Source organism: Trichomycterus rosablanca, chromosome 3, assembly GCF_030014385.1.
Source record: "Trichomycterus rosablanca isolate fTriRos1 chromosome 3, fTriRos1.hap1, whole genome shotgun sequence".
Lineage (NCBI taxonomy): Eukaryota > Metazoa > Chordata > Actinopteri > Siluriformes > Trichomycteridae > Trichomycterus > Trichomycterus rosablanca.
This window is the reverse complement of record NC_085990.1, coordinates 7,453,937-7,466,414: the sequence shown is the minus strand read 5'-3', so window position 1 is coordinate 7,466,414 and position 12,478 is coordinate 7,453,937. Positions and strand designations below refer to the sequence as shown.

Genomic DNA, 12,478 nt, shown 5'->3' with positions numbered 1-12,478 from the left:
AGTGGTCACAGGACGCTGCCCACGGGGCGCTGTTGGCTGGATATTTTTGGTTGGTGAACTATTCCCAGTCCAGCAGTGACAGTAAGGGGTTTAAAAACTCCATCAGCACTGCTGTGTCTGATCCACTCATACCAGCACAACACACACTAACACACCACCACCATGCCAGTGTCACTGCAGTGCTGAGAATGATCCACCACCTAAATAATACCTGCTCTGTAGTGATCCTGTGGGAATCCTGACCATTAAAGGACAGCATGAAAGGGGGCTAACAAAGCTTGCGGAGAAACAAATGGACTACAGTCAGTAATTGTAGAACTACCAAATGCTCCTATATGGTAAGTGGAGCTGATAAAATGGACAGTGAGTGTAGAAACAAGGAGGTGGTTTTAATGTTATGGCTGATTGGTGTATTTATCTGCAACAATTTTCTGAAAGAAGTACGGAGGTGACAGTGTTTTTGCCCGTGACTGTGCATGTTCAATAGTTTCAAATTGTTATATTAGAGTTGACTGTTCATTTAGGCCAATGAATGTAAAACCAGATCAGCAAAAGAAAAACAGTCTTAGGTTAATTTGCTTAAAATGTAGGGTTTTTTTTCCATGCAAATGCCCAATGCATGTTTTAAATGAAGTTAATGGCTACAAAATGGACATCATTTCTGGTTTTTAGTGCTCCACATGACTGGTGTGTGGGTAAAAATAAATGACAAAATAACATCTTGTCTTGAATGATATAAAACAGTACCTTTGGGGACCAAAGACCAACAAGCCAGAGACAACAAAAAAAGCCATCCTAACTCAAGTCTGAAACTTAAGACTCGTGCAGCTCTATTGTGGACCCAGCGGTTGTTTCGAAAGCATTTTAAACAGATTTAATTTCTAGCACCTCTCTCCATCCTAAATCTGTTAATGATTTCTTTAACTGCTCAGCTAAGCAGGATGTGAAAAGTGTCTGAGCTCTGGATGTCTCTGCATGCAGTCACGCTCTCCAGATGGTGTTACTTAGCTGTGGTTTGCAGTGGCCCGCTGGAATGCCCTGGCACTGGGATCTCCTCTGCACTGGGAAAATGGAGGAGGAGAAGGAGAAGGAGGAGGAATGAAGAAGAAGGAGGGAGGCTAGGAGGCAAAGTGAGCTAAATTCATCCCAGTCTCATAAAGGTCCTAATGAAAGCAATGCATCACTTTGATTCACTCCATTACTGCAGCCAGACATCTGCTGGCGGCTCACCAGAGATGTGTCAAGTCATCAAGACTGAGTGAAAGCAATGAAGCCTTATTAAGAGACAACTCAACTTTAATGAAACGATTCAAGTAAACGTAGACTACAGACAATTGTGTCTAGGGGAAGGAAGGCCAGATTGAGTATCACCTTGTTGCTTCTGCTGATCTGAGCGTTGGTGTGATAGGAAAAAGAATACGGAGTGTAGTGGGTTTCACAGCATTACGTAGAAGTTTGCTGATGGCTGATAAAAAGAAGAGCATTTTTCCAGGTTGGATGTTGTGCATGAAGCAGTGGTGCAATATTGTGGGCGTATTGGACCCATTCAGATGGAGTTCCTGGACCTTTTGCACAGACATGCTGGAAGAGAGAGATTTTACTAACTTGTTAGCATATGGACATGTGTATTACACCTTCTCTCGTTCTCACAAGAAGGCCTGTAAAGCGTCTGGGAAGAAGGGTGAGAAAGGGAAGAAAAGAAGATGCTAAGAGGAACATCCATCCATAATTCAGCCAGTGTAACTTTGAAAAAGTTTAGTCTAGTTCATGTAACCACGTGTATTTTCATCTGTCAAAAAAAAGGTGCTTCATTGCCTGTGCCAGTCATGATCAGATGAATTTTCCAGATGTTGAAGTTTTGCATGCATATTCTGGTATTAACTGATCAGAATTTTAGTGAAATTCAAGTGGAGGAGAATGTAGCAGATGTGAAAAGAAAAAGATTTTGGTTGCTCATATTTCACATAAAATCCTTGCATAATTCATCACATATTGTTTTGGTAAAAAGATGAGATAAGATAAGATATAAGATAAGATATAAGATAAGATAAGGTTTTATTGATCCCCTTAGGGAAATAAACTTCTTACAGCAGTATGAAGACAGGAAAAACAGAAAGAAATACAACTAAGTGAAAATATTGCACACACAGTGTGTAGTTATTTACTCTAAAAAATATCTAAAAAATAATAATATATACATTCAGATATGCAAAATATATTACGTATTGCACTTATAAATAAATTGTAACTTTGTTTTATTTACATTATTTTTGTTGATTTTTTGTGTGTTCTGTATTTTGAACCGATTTTGGTTGGGAACTTTTATTTTAAAATTTTGGTGCAAGTTTTGGCAAGTTATTGTCATTAATTCTCCATCCTCAGTTGGCGGCAGAAACTCTGAGGACAGGTAGGTACTTTTATTGCTCCTCATAAAGGAGTTGTATTAAAGTTGTTTAATGCACTTTTTTCTTGTTTATGATGTACAGTATAATGTTGTTAAGAGTAAGATTGCAAGTCGTATATATTATATGGGAGAGTTTTATCGTGTGCAGCAGTATTTTTCCACTTATGATTGAGGCGTGGGCGGATCGATCCAAATATCGATATTATCGATACCAACGTTGTTATCGGAATCGGATCGATACTAGCGTGATGGGATCGATACTTTAGTTTCACTTTTCTCTCCGCTACATTCAGTACGTTCCTCCCGTTGTTTCCAAAAGTGTGTGTGTGTGTGTGTGTGTGTGTGTGTGTGTGTGTGTGCTCCTTCACATCTAACACACACACTTTGCTCCTGCTCCTGCTCCGCTGGGTTTTATTGTCGTGCCGTCACGTGACTAAGCGACACTACATACAGCAGGGAAAATACATACAGAGAGAAGTGGATATTTTCATCAGTAAATAATTTTTTTTTTTTTTTAAACATTTGTTCTTCAGTTTTAATGTTGTACTGTACTTTGTTTTAAGCCAGAGAAGAAGTGCAGTGAAAGGAATGAATTTAGTTTTTTTATATTATTGTTTATGAACAAAAGAACGTTCGTCAATATTTTTCTGTACTTTATTTGACACAAAGCCAGAGAGTGCAATAAGAGGGGGAATTATGTTTTCTTATTATATAATTGTTTCTCAACAAAAACCCTTCATTAAAATTTCTTATATTCATAAAATAACTTTTTTTTGCCTACAAACTGTAGTGGGTTTTTACATGTGCATGATTAACTAATAAACACAAAATCATTTATTAGTCAAAGCACATTAATGATACATTCACCTCATGAATCATGACACACCGCTCTTCCATACACAAAAGTAAATAAACCGCTTTGTAAGTAAAAAGTATCGGTATCGGATCGATATCGGCGATACTGGCCCTGTATTTACTTGGTATCAGATCGATACCAAATTTTGCAGTATCGCACACCACTATGTGTGACTAGTTGGGACTAGTTTATTTGTCTCTCCCAGTGTGCTGTGCATATGAGAGAGAGAGCATGGGAGAGAGTGGGTGAGTGAGAGAGAGAGAATTCATTCTGTGCTGTACATTTGCTGCTCTCATTTTATATACAGGTACAGTAACTCAAAGTGTTAATACATACTGTTGAATTGTTTACTTTAAAAGCTTTTAAATAATTTTATGAAGTTTAATTGTTATAAAAAATACATATTTGCCTTCCTGGAGAAATTTTTCTTTTATGTTAATGGACTGTAAACTGTGAGAGATTATATTTTTATAGATTAAAACACATGATTTATAGTACAATGTAATTATTATTTTATTTAAGTGAAATGCTATTGATGTAAACTTTATTATTTTATACACTGCCTGGCCAAAAAAAGGTCACCACCTGGATTTAACTAAGCAAATACTGTAGATAAGAGCCTCCCATTGGATAATTACTGCGTGGGTGATTGTTTCAGCTGGCAACAAGTTATTTAACCCTAACTGATGCAGTAAGTAGTAGGGCTGCACGATATTGGAAAAAACTGACATTGCGATTTTTTTTCCCTGCGATATATATTGCGATATTAAAAAACTGCAGGAATTTTCACCACATTATTAATAATATTAATAATGCATGTATCTTACTCTAAATAAGGGGCTCAAAAAGGGTGGTGCCTACAAGGGATACAAAAGATTATGACAAGCTACATCTTTGTATTCGGTTGACTGAGCATTAAACTAAGAAAGCTTCAATATCACATGATGGAATTAACAGGATTGACAAAATGGGTCATTTAATATTTTATTTCACAATCAAAACCTCTTCAAGTAGTAAACATTATAAAAAAAAAAACACGAAACCCTTATGGAAGTAGCGTGTTCAAATAACCTGCCTTATAAGTCAATGACTTATTAGAATCCTCTCTACTGAGGCAGCTGCCTGTGTAGGTAGTTAAACAGCGAGGCAGCTCACTAGGTTTTCGAACACACTGGTAGATACGTCATGGAAAATGAGAACGGTGTGAATTTTCGTTTTGTGTCAAGCAGCAAAAAAGTTTTAGCATGACGTATTTGATTTAATTTGTATTAAGTGACATCGCACGTCCTGCGATGTGACTATTGCGCATGCACACATCGCAATGACGATGCTGAAACAATATATCGTGCAGCCCTAGTGAGTAGCTTCTCATTTGTTAAACAACCATGTGGAAAGACATCCTGTGGTCGTGGAAAAGATGTTAATCTGTTTCAGAAGGGTCAAATTATTGGCATGCATCAAGCACAGAAAACATCTAAGGAGAGGCTGAAACTACTAAAATCGGGTTAAGAACAGTTCAACGCATTATTAAAAAGTGGAAGGACAGTGGGGAAACATCATCTTTGAGGAAGGAATGTGTTTGGAATAAAATCTTGAATGATCGTGATCGGCGATCACTTAAACGTTTGGTAAAATCAAATAGTAGAAAAACTACAGTAGAACTCAGGGAAATGTTTAATAGTGACAGTAAGAACATTTCCACACGCACAATGTGGAGGAAACTCAAGGAATTGGGACTAAACAGCTGTGTAGCCTTAAGAAAACCACTTGTCAGTGAGGCTAACCGGCAAAAACGGCTTCAATTTGCTAGGGAGCATAAAGATTGGACTCTGGAGCAATGGAAGAAGGTCATGTGGTCTGATGAGTCCGGATTTACCCTGTTCCAGAGTGATGGGCGCATCAGGGTAAGAAGAGAAGCGGCTGAAGTGATGCACCCATCATGCCGAGTGCCTACCGTACAAGCCTGTGGGGGCAGTGCTATGATCTGGGGTTGCTGCAGTCGGTCAGGTCTAGGTTCAGCAGCGTTATGTGCCCAAAGAATGAGGTCAGCTGACTACCTGAATATACTGAACGACCAGGTTATTCCATCAGTGGATTTTTTCTTCCCTGATGGCACGGGCATATTCCAAGATGACAATGCCAGGATTCATCCGGCTCAAATTGTGAAAGAGTGCTTCAGGGAGCATGAGACATCATTTTCACACATGGATTGGCCACCACAGAGTCCAGACCTGAACCCCATTGAGAATCTTTGGGATGTGATGGAGAAGACTTTGCGCAGTGGTCCAAATCTCCTATTTCAAATTAATGCAACTCTGGACAGAAATAAATGTTGTGACATTGCAGAAGCTTGTGGAAACGATTTCACAGCGAATACGTGCCGTAATCAAAGCTAAAGGCGGTCCAACCAAATATTAAAGTGTGTGACCTTTTTTTTGGCCAGGCAGTGTATATTTTATATTGTAATACTCAGTTTGTGGCAGAAACACTGAGGATAGTGTGCTGTGCATATGAGAGAAAGAGAAAATTCATTCTGTACTTTACATTTGCTGCTCTCATTTTATTTACAGAGAGAATAAACTCCCAGTCGAACGGCAGAGCGTGTCCAGACCTCTTTCTCTTGACTCACAACGCCGAGGGGTTTCTGAGTGTAGAGTGGTGAAGCTGAGTCTCACTAGCACTCTTACGTTGCACTGCCACAGCTCAGCCTGCTTCCTCCGCCTCTCTCTCTGTGCTGTTACTCAACTCACTATGGCAAATAGCATTACTTTCACAATGTGTTTGCTGTCCATGGCAACAGCGCTGATGTCAGTGGACTGTTGTGTGTTGAAAAGGGCGAAAGGTCCTACAAACCAGAGAGTGAATCCTGTCACCATCATAGGCACAATGGGAAGCACTGTAAGGCTCCTGGGGTATTTGAACAGTCCAGACCAGCATTTCTATAAAGACGATAAAATCGTGTACGCTACAGAACATATATACGAGCTCAGCGGGACCCCAATGGAGTACCAGGTCTACATTCGCTTCCTGACATGTAACGACGAAGGCCTGTACAGGGTAGGACGCGAGACTTTCCGTGTGTTAGCAAAGGCTGAGCCGTGCGGTATGTTCTACTTCACGGCCAAAGTGGACAGTGTGACAAAGGCTGCATTTGTTAACCCACTGGATGGTGTCATTAGAATCTCTATGCTGTACATACACCCTGAGAACCACAACATTTGGAGTGTGGTGGAAGTGTGGAATGACACTATGAGCAGAACAAGAAGTCCAGCTCGTTGTTGTGTCATGACTCACGATGGAAACACGTTCTGGGGTTACGGTGATAGAGAGTACCAATACTTTATGTACCAGAGACAGGGACGAGCTGAGGATACCTGTTCCGATGTTAATCTCGCTGCCAAGAAGACCAAGTTAGTGTTACCGGAGTTGGGGAACATCAACACATCCGTGGAACTGTTGGACATCAGTGATGGTATGTAACGTGAATGTGCAGTTTGTGTTTTTTTTTTTTTGTCTGTACAAATGTACACATTTTATTTATTCACTCCTATGTCTCTGTTTTCTTGTCTTTCTCTCTGCAGATATACAGAACATCATAAACATATTGGATGAACTGAAAAAGCCATGGCCATCTGCTTCAGGCTCTCCAAAACTCAATGTCTTCACTGTCCCTTTCTTGACATTCATCATGGCAGCTACTATGTCGGAGCAGTTGTACTAACATTGAGAGCGAACCTATCCCATTTGCTGTAACAATTAAATGTAACATACCCACACAGTTAATAAACTGTGATTTTATTCATGTGTCTATAAATGCGCTGGTTAATTGTGTCAAGTCAATAAGACTGAGTGAAAGCAATGAAGCCTTATTAAGAGACAACTCAAGTTTAATGAAACGATTCAAGTAAACGTAGACTACAGACAATTGTATCTGGGGGAAGGAAGGCCAGATTGAGTATCACCTTGTTGCTTCTGCTGGTCTGTAAGAATACAGAGTGTAGTGGGTGTGGATGAAAATTAATGTTTAGCATGTAATAATAGTTTTTGATATAGAATGCAGAATTGAGCTATGTGCCTCTCTCTTACTGACTGCTCTTGAGGGTGTGAGTAACTAAGATGCCCCCTGGGGTAAGATTTGGTTAAATAAAATTTGTTCTTTGCTCGACTTGAACTCATTGTTTGGGTATTTATTTAAGTGTTGTCAATTAATTATTTATTGAAGGTTATTCGGTTTTTCCACGACATGAGTTTCACAGCATTACGTAGAAGTTTGCTGATGGCTGATAAAAAGAAGAGCATTTTTCCAGGTTGGATGTTGTGCATGAAGCAGTGGTTCAATATTGCGGGTGTACTGGACCCATTCAGATGGAGCTCCTGGACCTTTTGTACAGATATGCTGGAAGAGAGAGGTTTCACTAACATGTTAGCATATGGACATGTGCACTATATGGACAAAAGTATTGGGACACCCCCTTCTATTTTTTAAATTTATGTGTTCCAGCCACAACAATTGCTAACAGGTATAATAAATACACGATATGAAGGAAATTACATGCCTCTAACATTGCAGCAACAGTTTAGGGAAGGCCCTTTCCTGATACAGCATGACTGTGACCCTGTGCACAAAGCAAGCTCTTTAAAACATGAAGAAAGATTTGGTTTAAATAAACTCCAGTGTCCTGCACTCAGCCTCACTGAATAGTTTTGGAATGAACTTGAACATCCAGTGAGGCTTTTTTGACCAATATAAGTGCCCAGCCAAACAAATACCCATTTGACTGATTGGGCACAAATTTCCACACATATACTCGTGACAAGCCTTCTCAGAAGAGTGGCTGTTATGGCTAATAAGAAAACATAGTGGTCACTGTTCTTCATTCATGTTGGTGCCTTGACTAAACAGTAGATGTCGTTGTAATTGCAGGACACCGAGACTTCCTCCTGCAGACACGGCCCAGGTTCGATTCTCAGAGGTGGTGAGCTAAAGTAATTGATTGGTACTTCACCCAAGAGGAGAAAAAATCTTTTAAAGTTAGAAGGATGAACCTCGGTTTGGATTAGAAACAGTGCTGGTGATGTATTGCACACTGCAGCAGTGTGATGACACCCATGGCCCTGTCTTGACTTTAATAGTTGAGCCCAAAGAGCTGTTTTTTAAAAGTTAATCCTCATACCACTTCAATCCACCCCCAGCCAAGGTGCCTGTAAATGGCAGGTGGTCTGACCTTTGTGTACTAATGAGCCAAAAAGGAAGGTCTGCGGTGCTGTTTTATAGAGGCTGGATAAGCTAAAGTGTTTGTGGTATCAATTGCTAATAAAGATGAGACAGCTGTAGGCTACACTTTCAAGACAAAACCACTCACTCACTCACTTTCTTAACCGCTTATCCAATTACGGTCGTCGGTGCTGGAGCCTATCCCAGCTTTTCAATGGGCGCAAGGCACACAGTAACACCCTGGACGGGGCGCCAGTCCATTGCAGGCACACACACATACACTCACCCACTCACCTATAGGGCAATTCAGTGTCTCCTATTGACCCGACTGCATGTCTTTAGACTGTGGGAGGGAACCGGAGGAAACCCACACAGACAGTACATGCAAACTCCGCACAGAAAGGACCCGGACCGCCCCGTCTGGGGATCGAACCCAGGACCTTCTTGCTGTGAGTCGACAGTGCCGCCCAAAAAGAAACCACCAAGCAAAAAACCACAACTGCGACTTATTTTTACAAAACGGTTTATTTTAAAATGTTCTTTACACTCAGTATGACAATGTGCTTGCACAGTACTTACAGCGGAGTGGGGCGCAACTCCGACTTATACATAAAAAAACATCTTTCCGTACAGAAAGAAAGAAAAGGGGGGGGAATGAATAAAAACAAAAAAGCAAAAAACGACACCCACACAATTGTTTCAAACCCAACCCAACACCGAGAACTGTGGGAAAGCAAAGAATCCTGGATGCTATGGGAGTGCTGGAGCTGCTGGCAGGACTGTAAGTGATTCTTGTCCCTGTGATTTTATTAGTCTGGTATACACATATTTACATGATAAACGGATTTCCACTGTCCTTTTTTACAAAGGATCTACTTATTTAAACGATCTCAGAAACGAGTTCTCAATATATTCACATATAAAGCAATATAATACACGTTAAAGAAGGGGGTGATTTAATGCAAATTAATGAGGTCGGCTGAGTTCATAATGTGAAGAGCTTATGGGACAAGAACCCCGCTGATCTTGAACAGGGGGGGAACAATGTTACTACATGCCTGACGGCTTCACATTTACCTGTTGGATTCTTAATAAAAGAGCAAGAGTTAGGGAGTTAATGTAAAACAGTGAGAAACAGGTCGATAAAACCAGAAATGCTACATGCCCCCGCTGTAAGGAGGGTAAAAGTGGCCAACATTGGCTTAGAGTGAATGGATACATTATCAAACGTCCTTCACACTTCATTCACTAAAAGATTAAAAATGCAGCAAACAGAACATCATAAGATCCTCAGATTTGATACAGGACTGGGCGGTGGAGCCAAATTTGACGCTTGTGAAGCCGAGAACCATCCTCTGCTACCCTGAGTCCGTAGTTGATCCCGAAGAGACCGTTATCTCCACCTGCACAGACCGTTTTAAACAGTCTGGGCTTCCTGTCCGACTGCCGGCTGATGATAAGAAAGCTCATCTCCTTCAATTACACTTCCAAGCGCAGCCACCTGTGGCCGAGAGGATTCAGACGGGAACCAGTTCATGCGCGCGGCTTGAGGAGACGAGCTGGACCTTCAGTTTCCGTGTCGCGCTCAGCCGAGCTGCTGATGATCCTGTGTGGGAACACCGTGTAGCTGAAGGCGTAGTGCAGAGAGTGAGAAAGGCTTCAGAGCGTGTGTGTGTGTGATCTGAGAAAGTCTGTATAGCACCCTGTGTGTGTCGTCTGCACAGCGCTCTGTCTGTTAGATGAGACTTTATCCTGCAGTGTTTTCAGAGCAGCAGTCAAGACACGGTTAGTCAGTATTAAACCAGCAGTGAGGATCGTTCGGCCTGGGCCGCTCGGGCTCACTGCTCCACGGCTGTTACAGTAAGAGGAGGGGGGCTAGTCCAACTCAGTGTCCTCTTTGGGTCGGTAAACAGAGCCGAACTTCTGCATGTACTTCTTGATAAATTCCTTGGTCTTGTGTTTAACGTTCTCGTTACACTCCAGGTCCTCAGGGTTCTTGCAGGATTTTAGTTCTTTGTTCATCACACCATGAGTTAACTGGAAGCAAGCACACAGAGGACAAAGTTTAGATGGGTTAGGCTATTAAAATTCTGCCACACTAAATAATAAGGATTTTTGATTGTCACAAAGTCACTGATGCAGCGCTGCTTTCACATCATCATATGAAAATCTTCTTCCCCTTAAAGCTTCTTAGAGCATCCAAAAAGGTGGAAATCAGATGGCGCTAAATCCGGACTATAAGCTCTCTCTCAGTCTCTCAGACACGACCAATCACTCCTCCTCCCACCCTCACTGTTTCCAACCAAAATATAAAATTGTGCAAACTTCTTGAGGAACCCTCGTATGTCTGAACCTGTCGGGACCTTTTTACAACAGCTCTGACACTGTTCTGAAGTGGCCTTAATTATCTGGTGTCAGGTACTGTTGATCATCGGCTTAATTTGTGCAATAAGCAGATAGAACAGCGGGCGGTGGGGGGCAGCGGTCTAAACCGACTAGCACACCACTCCGGTTCAAATCTCAACAGAACCACCGACCTGACTGGGCATTCACACAACACAATTGGCCGTGTTACCGGGTTGTGCAAGAGGTAGGGGATTCACAATTGGGAATTGGAAATGACTAGATTGGCAGATAAAAAGGGGGATCCAGGAAAAATATTTTTGCAGACGCCTAACAAATAGAATAATTATTAAAACCATTATTACCCATGGCCGTACCTAACAAACACGCAAGGTGCAGTAGCCGGCCGCTTTGTTTGACCTGTACGAGCCGGGTTCACAATCAGTTACAGAGAGTCACACACTGCTCTCCATTATTCTCCGTCTCTGTGCATGCACCTTCGACCAGCCAGCAGAGGCCGCAATTGCAGCATTAATTATTAGGCGCCAATTATGTCTGTGCAGGCATCCAGGCAAATAGCAGAGCTGAGAAATAGAGTCTGCTGCGCCACCCAAGCGCCCCATTCAGTCATTTTCTTTTTTTCTATTTATTTATTTATTTATTTATTTATTTATTCATTTTGGTTATTTACCATAGCCAATTAGTCTTCCGCTGCTGGGGATCCCGATTGCGTCCGAGAAGGGTATATTCGCCTGCTCCACGCCCCCTCCGACATGTGCGCAGTCCCTCAACCCCTTCCTTTTCGCTGGCAGATTCGCACATGAGGCTGGATATCACGCATGGGTCTCCATGCTCCTCCTACTTATTAGTTTGGCCTTTACCCACCCAGCAGACTTGATGACCAATTTTTGTTCTGCTGCAGCTAGAGGGCGCCCAGCCGACTGGTAGCAAAGCTGAGATTCAAACCAGGGAATTCAGTATCTCAGAGCTGGTGTGCTAGCGGAATATCCTGCTGTGCCACGTGCCGCCATTTAGTCATTTTCAGACCGAATCAGATCAGATGGAATCCAGGAACCACAAAAGCAGCTGCTGGGTGACACTGTGCACTCCCAAGTGAGCTTGCACTAAATCAAACTAATACCACAGAATGCTTAATTCCCACTGGTGTTTACCTTTCTGGCGAGGTGTTTAAATTCCTCAGTGTTGCTGATTCGGCCCAGTTTGCAGTCTGGTTTCCGGTAAGGATTAAGGCACTGCACGATAAACTGGGACATCTAGGTAGAGGAGAAAGAGGACAAATGTAAGAAAAAAAGAAGTGATAAAACCCCTGGAGTATGTTTGAGTTTGGCTGATGTGGGTGTGGATAGTATACCTCCTTGCGGAAGACCTCTTTGCTTTTCTTAGCCAGCTCGCTGGAGGTATCTGCCTCGGCTGTCTTGGTGGAAAACTGTGAAGAGAGTATACATGTAACAAAGTCCATATACTGTAGAAAAGCCTAGAGACAAAGCCTGCACAAGTGAAAAGGACAATGAACAAAACGTAAGCAGTACAAGAGTGTTGCTTATTACAGCGAGACGGAGACCGAGTGCTGAAGACAAATGGATTCTGTTTGTGTTTAAACATGCCTATGATGAAGACTTACTTGGAAACAGACCTGAGA

General features: G+C 41.8%; 2 protein-coding genes across 3 annotated transcripts in view; one reads left to right on the top strand and one right to left on the bottom strand.

Annotated features, from left to right (window-relative positions):
- The first annotated feature begins 5,834 nt into the window (after window positions 1-5,834).
- Window positions 5,835-7,431, top strand: LOC134310243 (uncharacterized). Its single transcript, XM_062991792.1, has 2 exons — window positions 5,835-6,732; window positions 6,842-7,431. The coding sequence occupies exons 1-2, from the start codon at window positions 6,012-6,014 to the stop codon at window positions 6,979-6,981; spliced, it is 861 nt and encodes a 286-aa protein (XP_062847862.1). The 5' UTR covers window positions 5,835-6,011; the 3' UTR covers window positions 6,982-7,431.
- A 1,550-nt stretch (window positions 7,432-8,981) lies between these two features.
- The window catches only part of setd2 (SET domain containing 2, histone lysine methyltransferase), a 32,602-nt gene continuing 29,105 nt past the window's right edge, over window positions 8,982-12,478 (bottom strand). For both annotated transcript variants that reach the window (XM_062992560.1, XM_062992561.1), the window contains 3 exons: window positions 12,191-12,265; window positions 11,991-12,092; window positions 8,982-10,512 (listed from right to left, as the gene is read on the bottom strand). In XM_062992560.1, the coding sequence (XP_062848630.1) occupies window positions 10,351-10,512; window positions 11,991-12,092; window positions 12,191-12,265 (339 nt within the window). In that variant the 3' untranslated portion in view covers window positions 8,982-10,350. The remainder of the gene's footprint in view (window positions 10,513-11,990; window positions 12,093-12,190; window positions 12,266-12,478) is intronic.

Coding starts and splice junctions, on each gene's coding strand:
- LOC134310243 (XM_062991792.1), top strand. CDS start 6,012: ATGGCAAATAGCATTACTTTCACAATGTGTTTGCTGTCCATGGCAACA. Junction 6,733..6,841: donor ACTGTTGGACATCAGTGATG/GTATGTAACGTG, acceptor TTCTCTCTGCAG/ATATACAGAACATCATAAAC.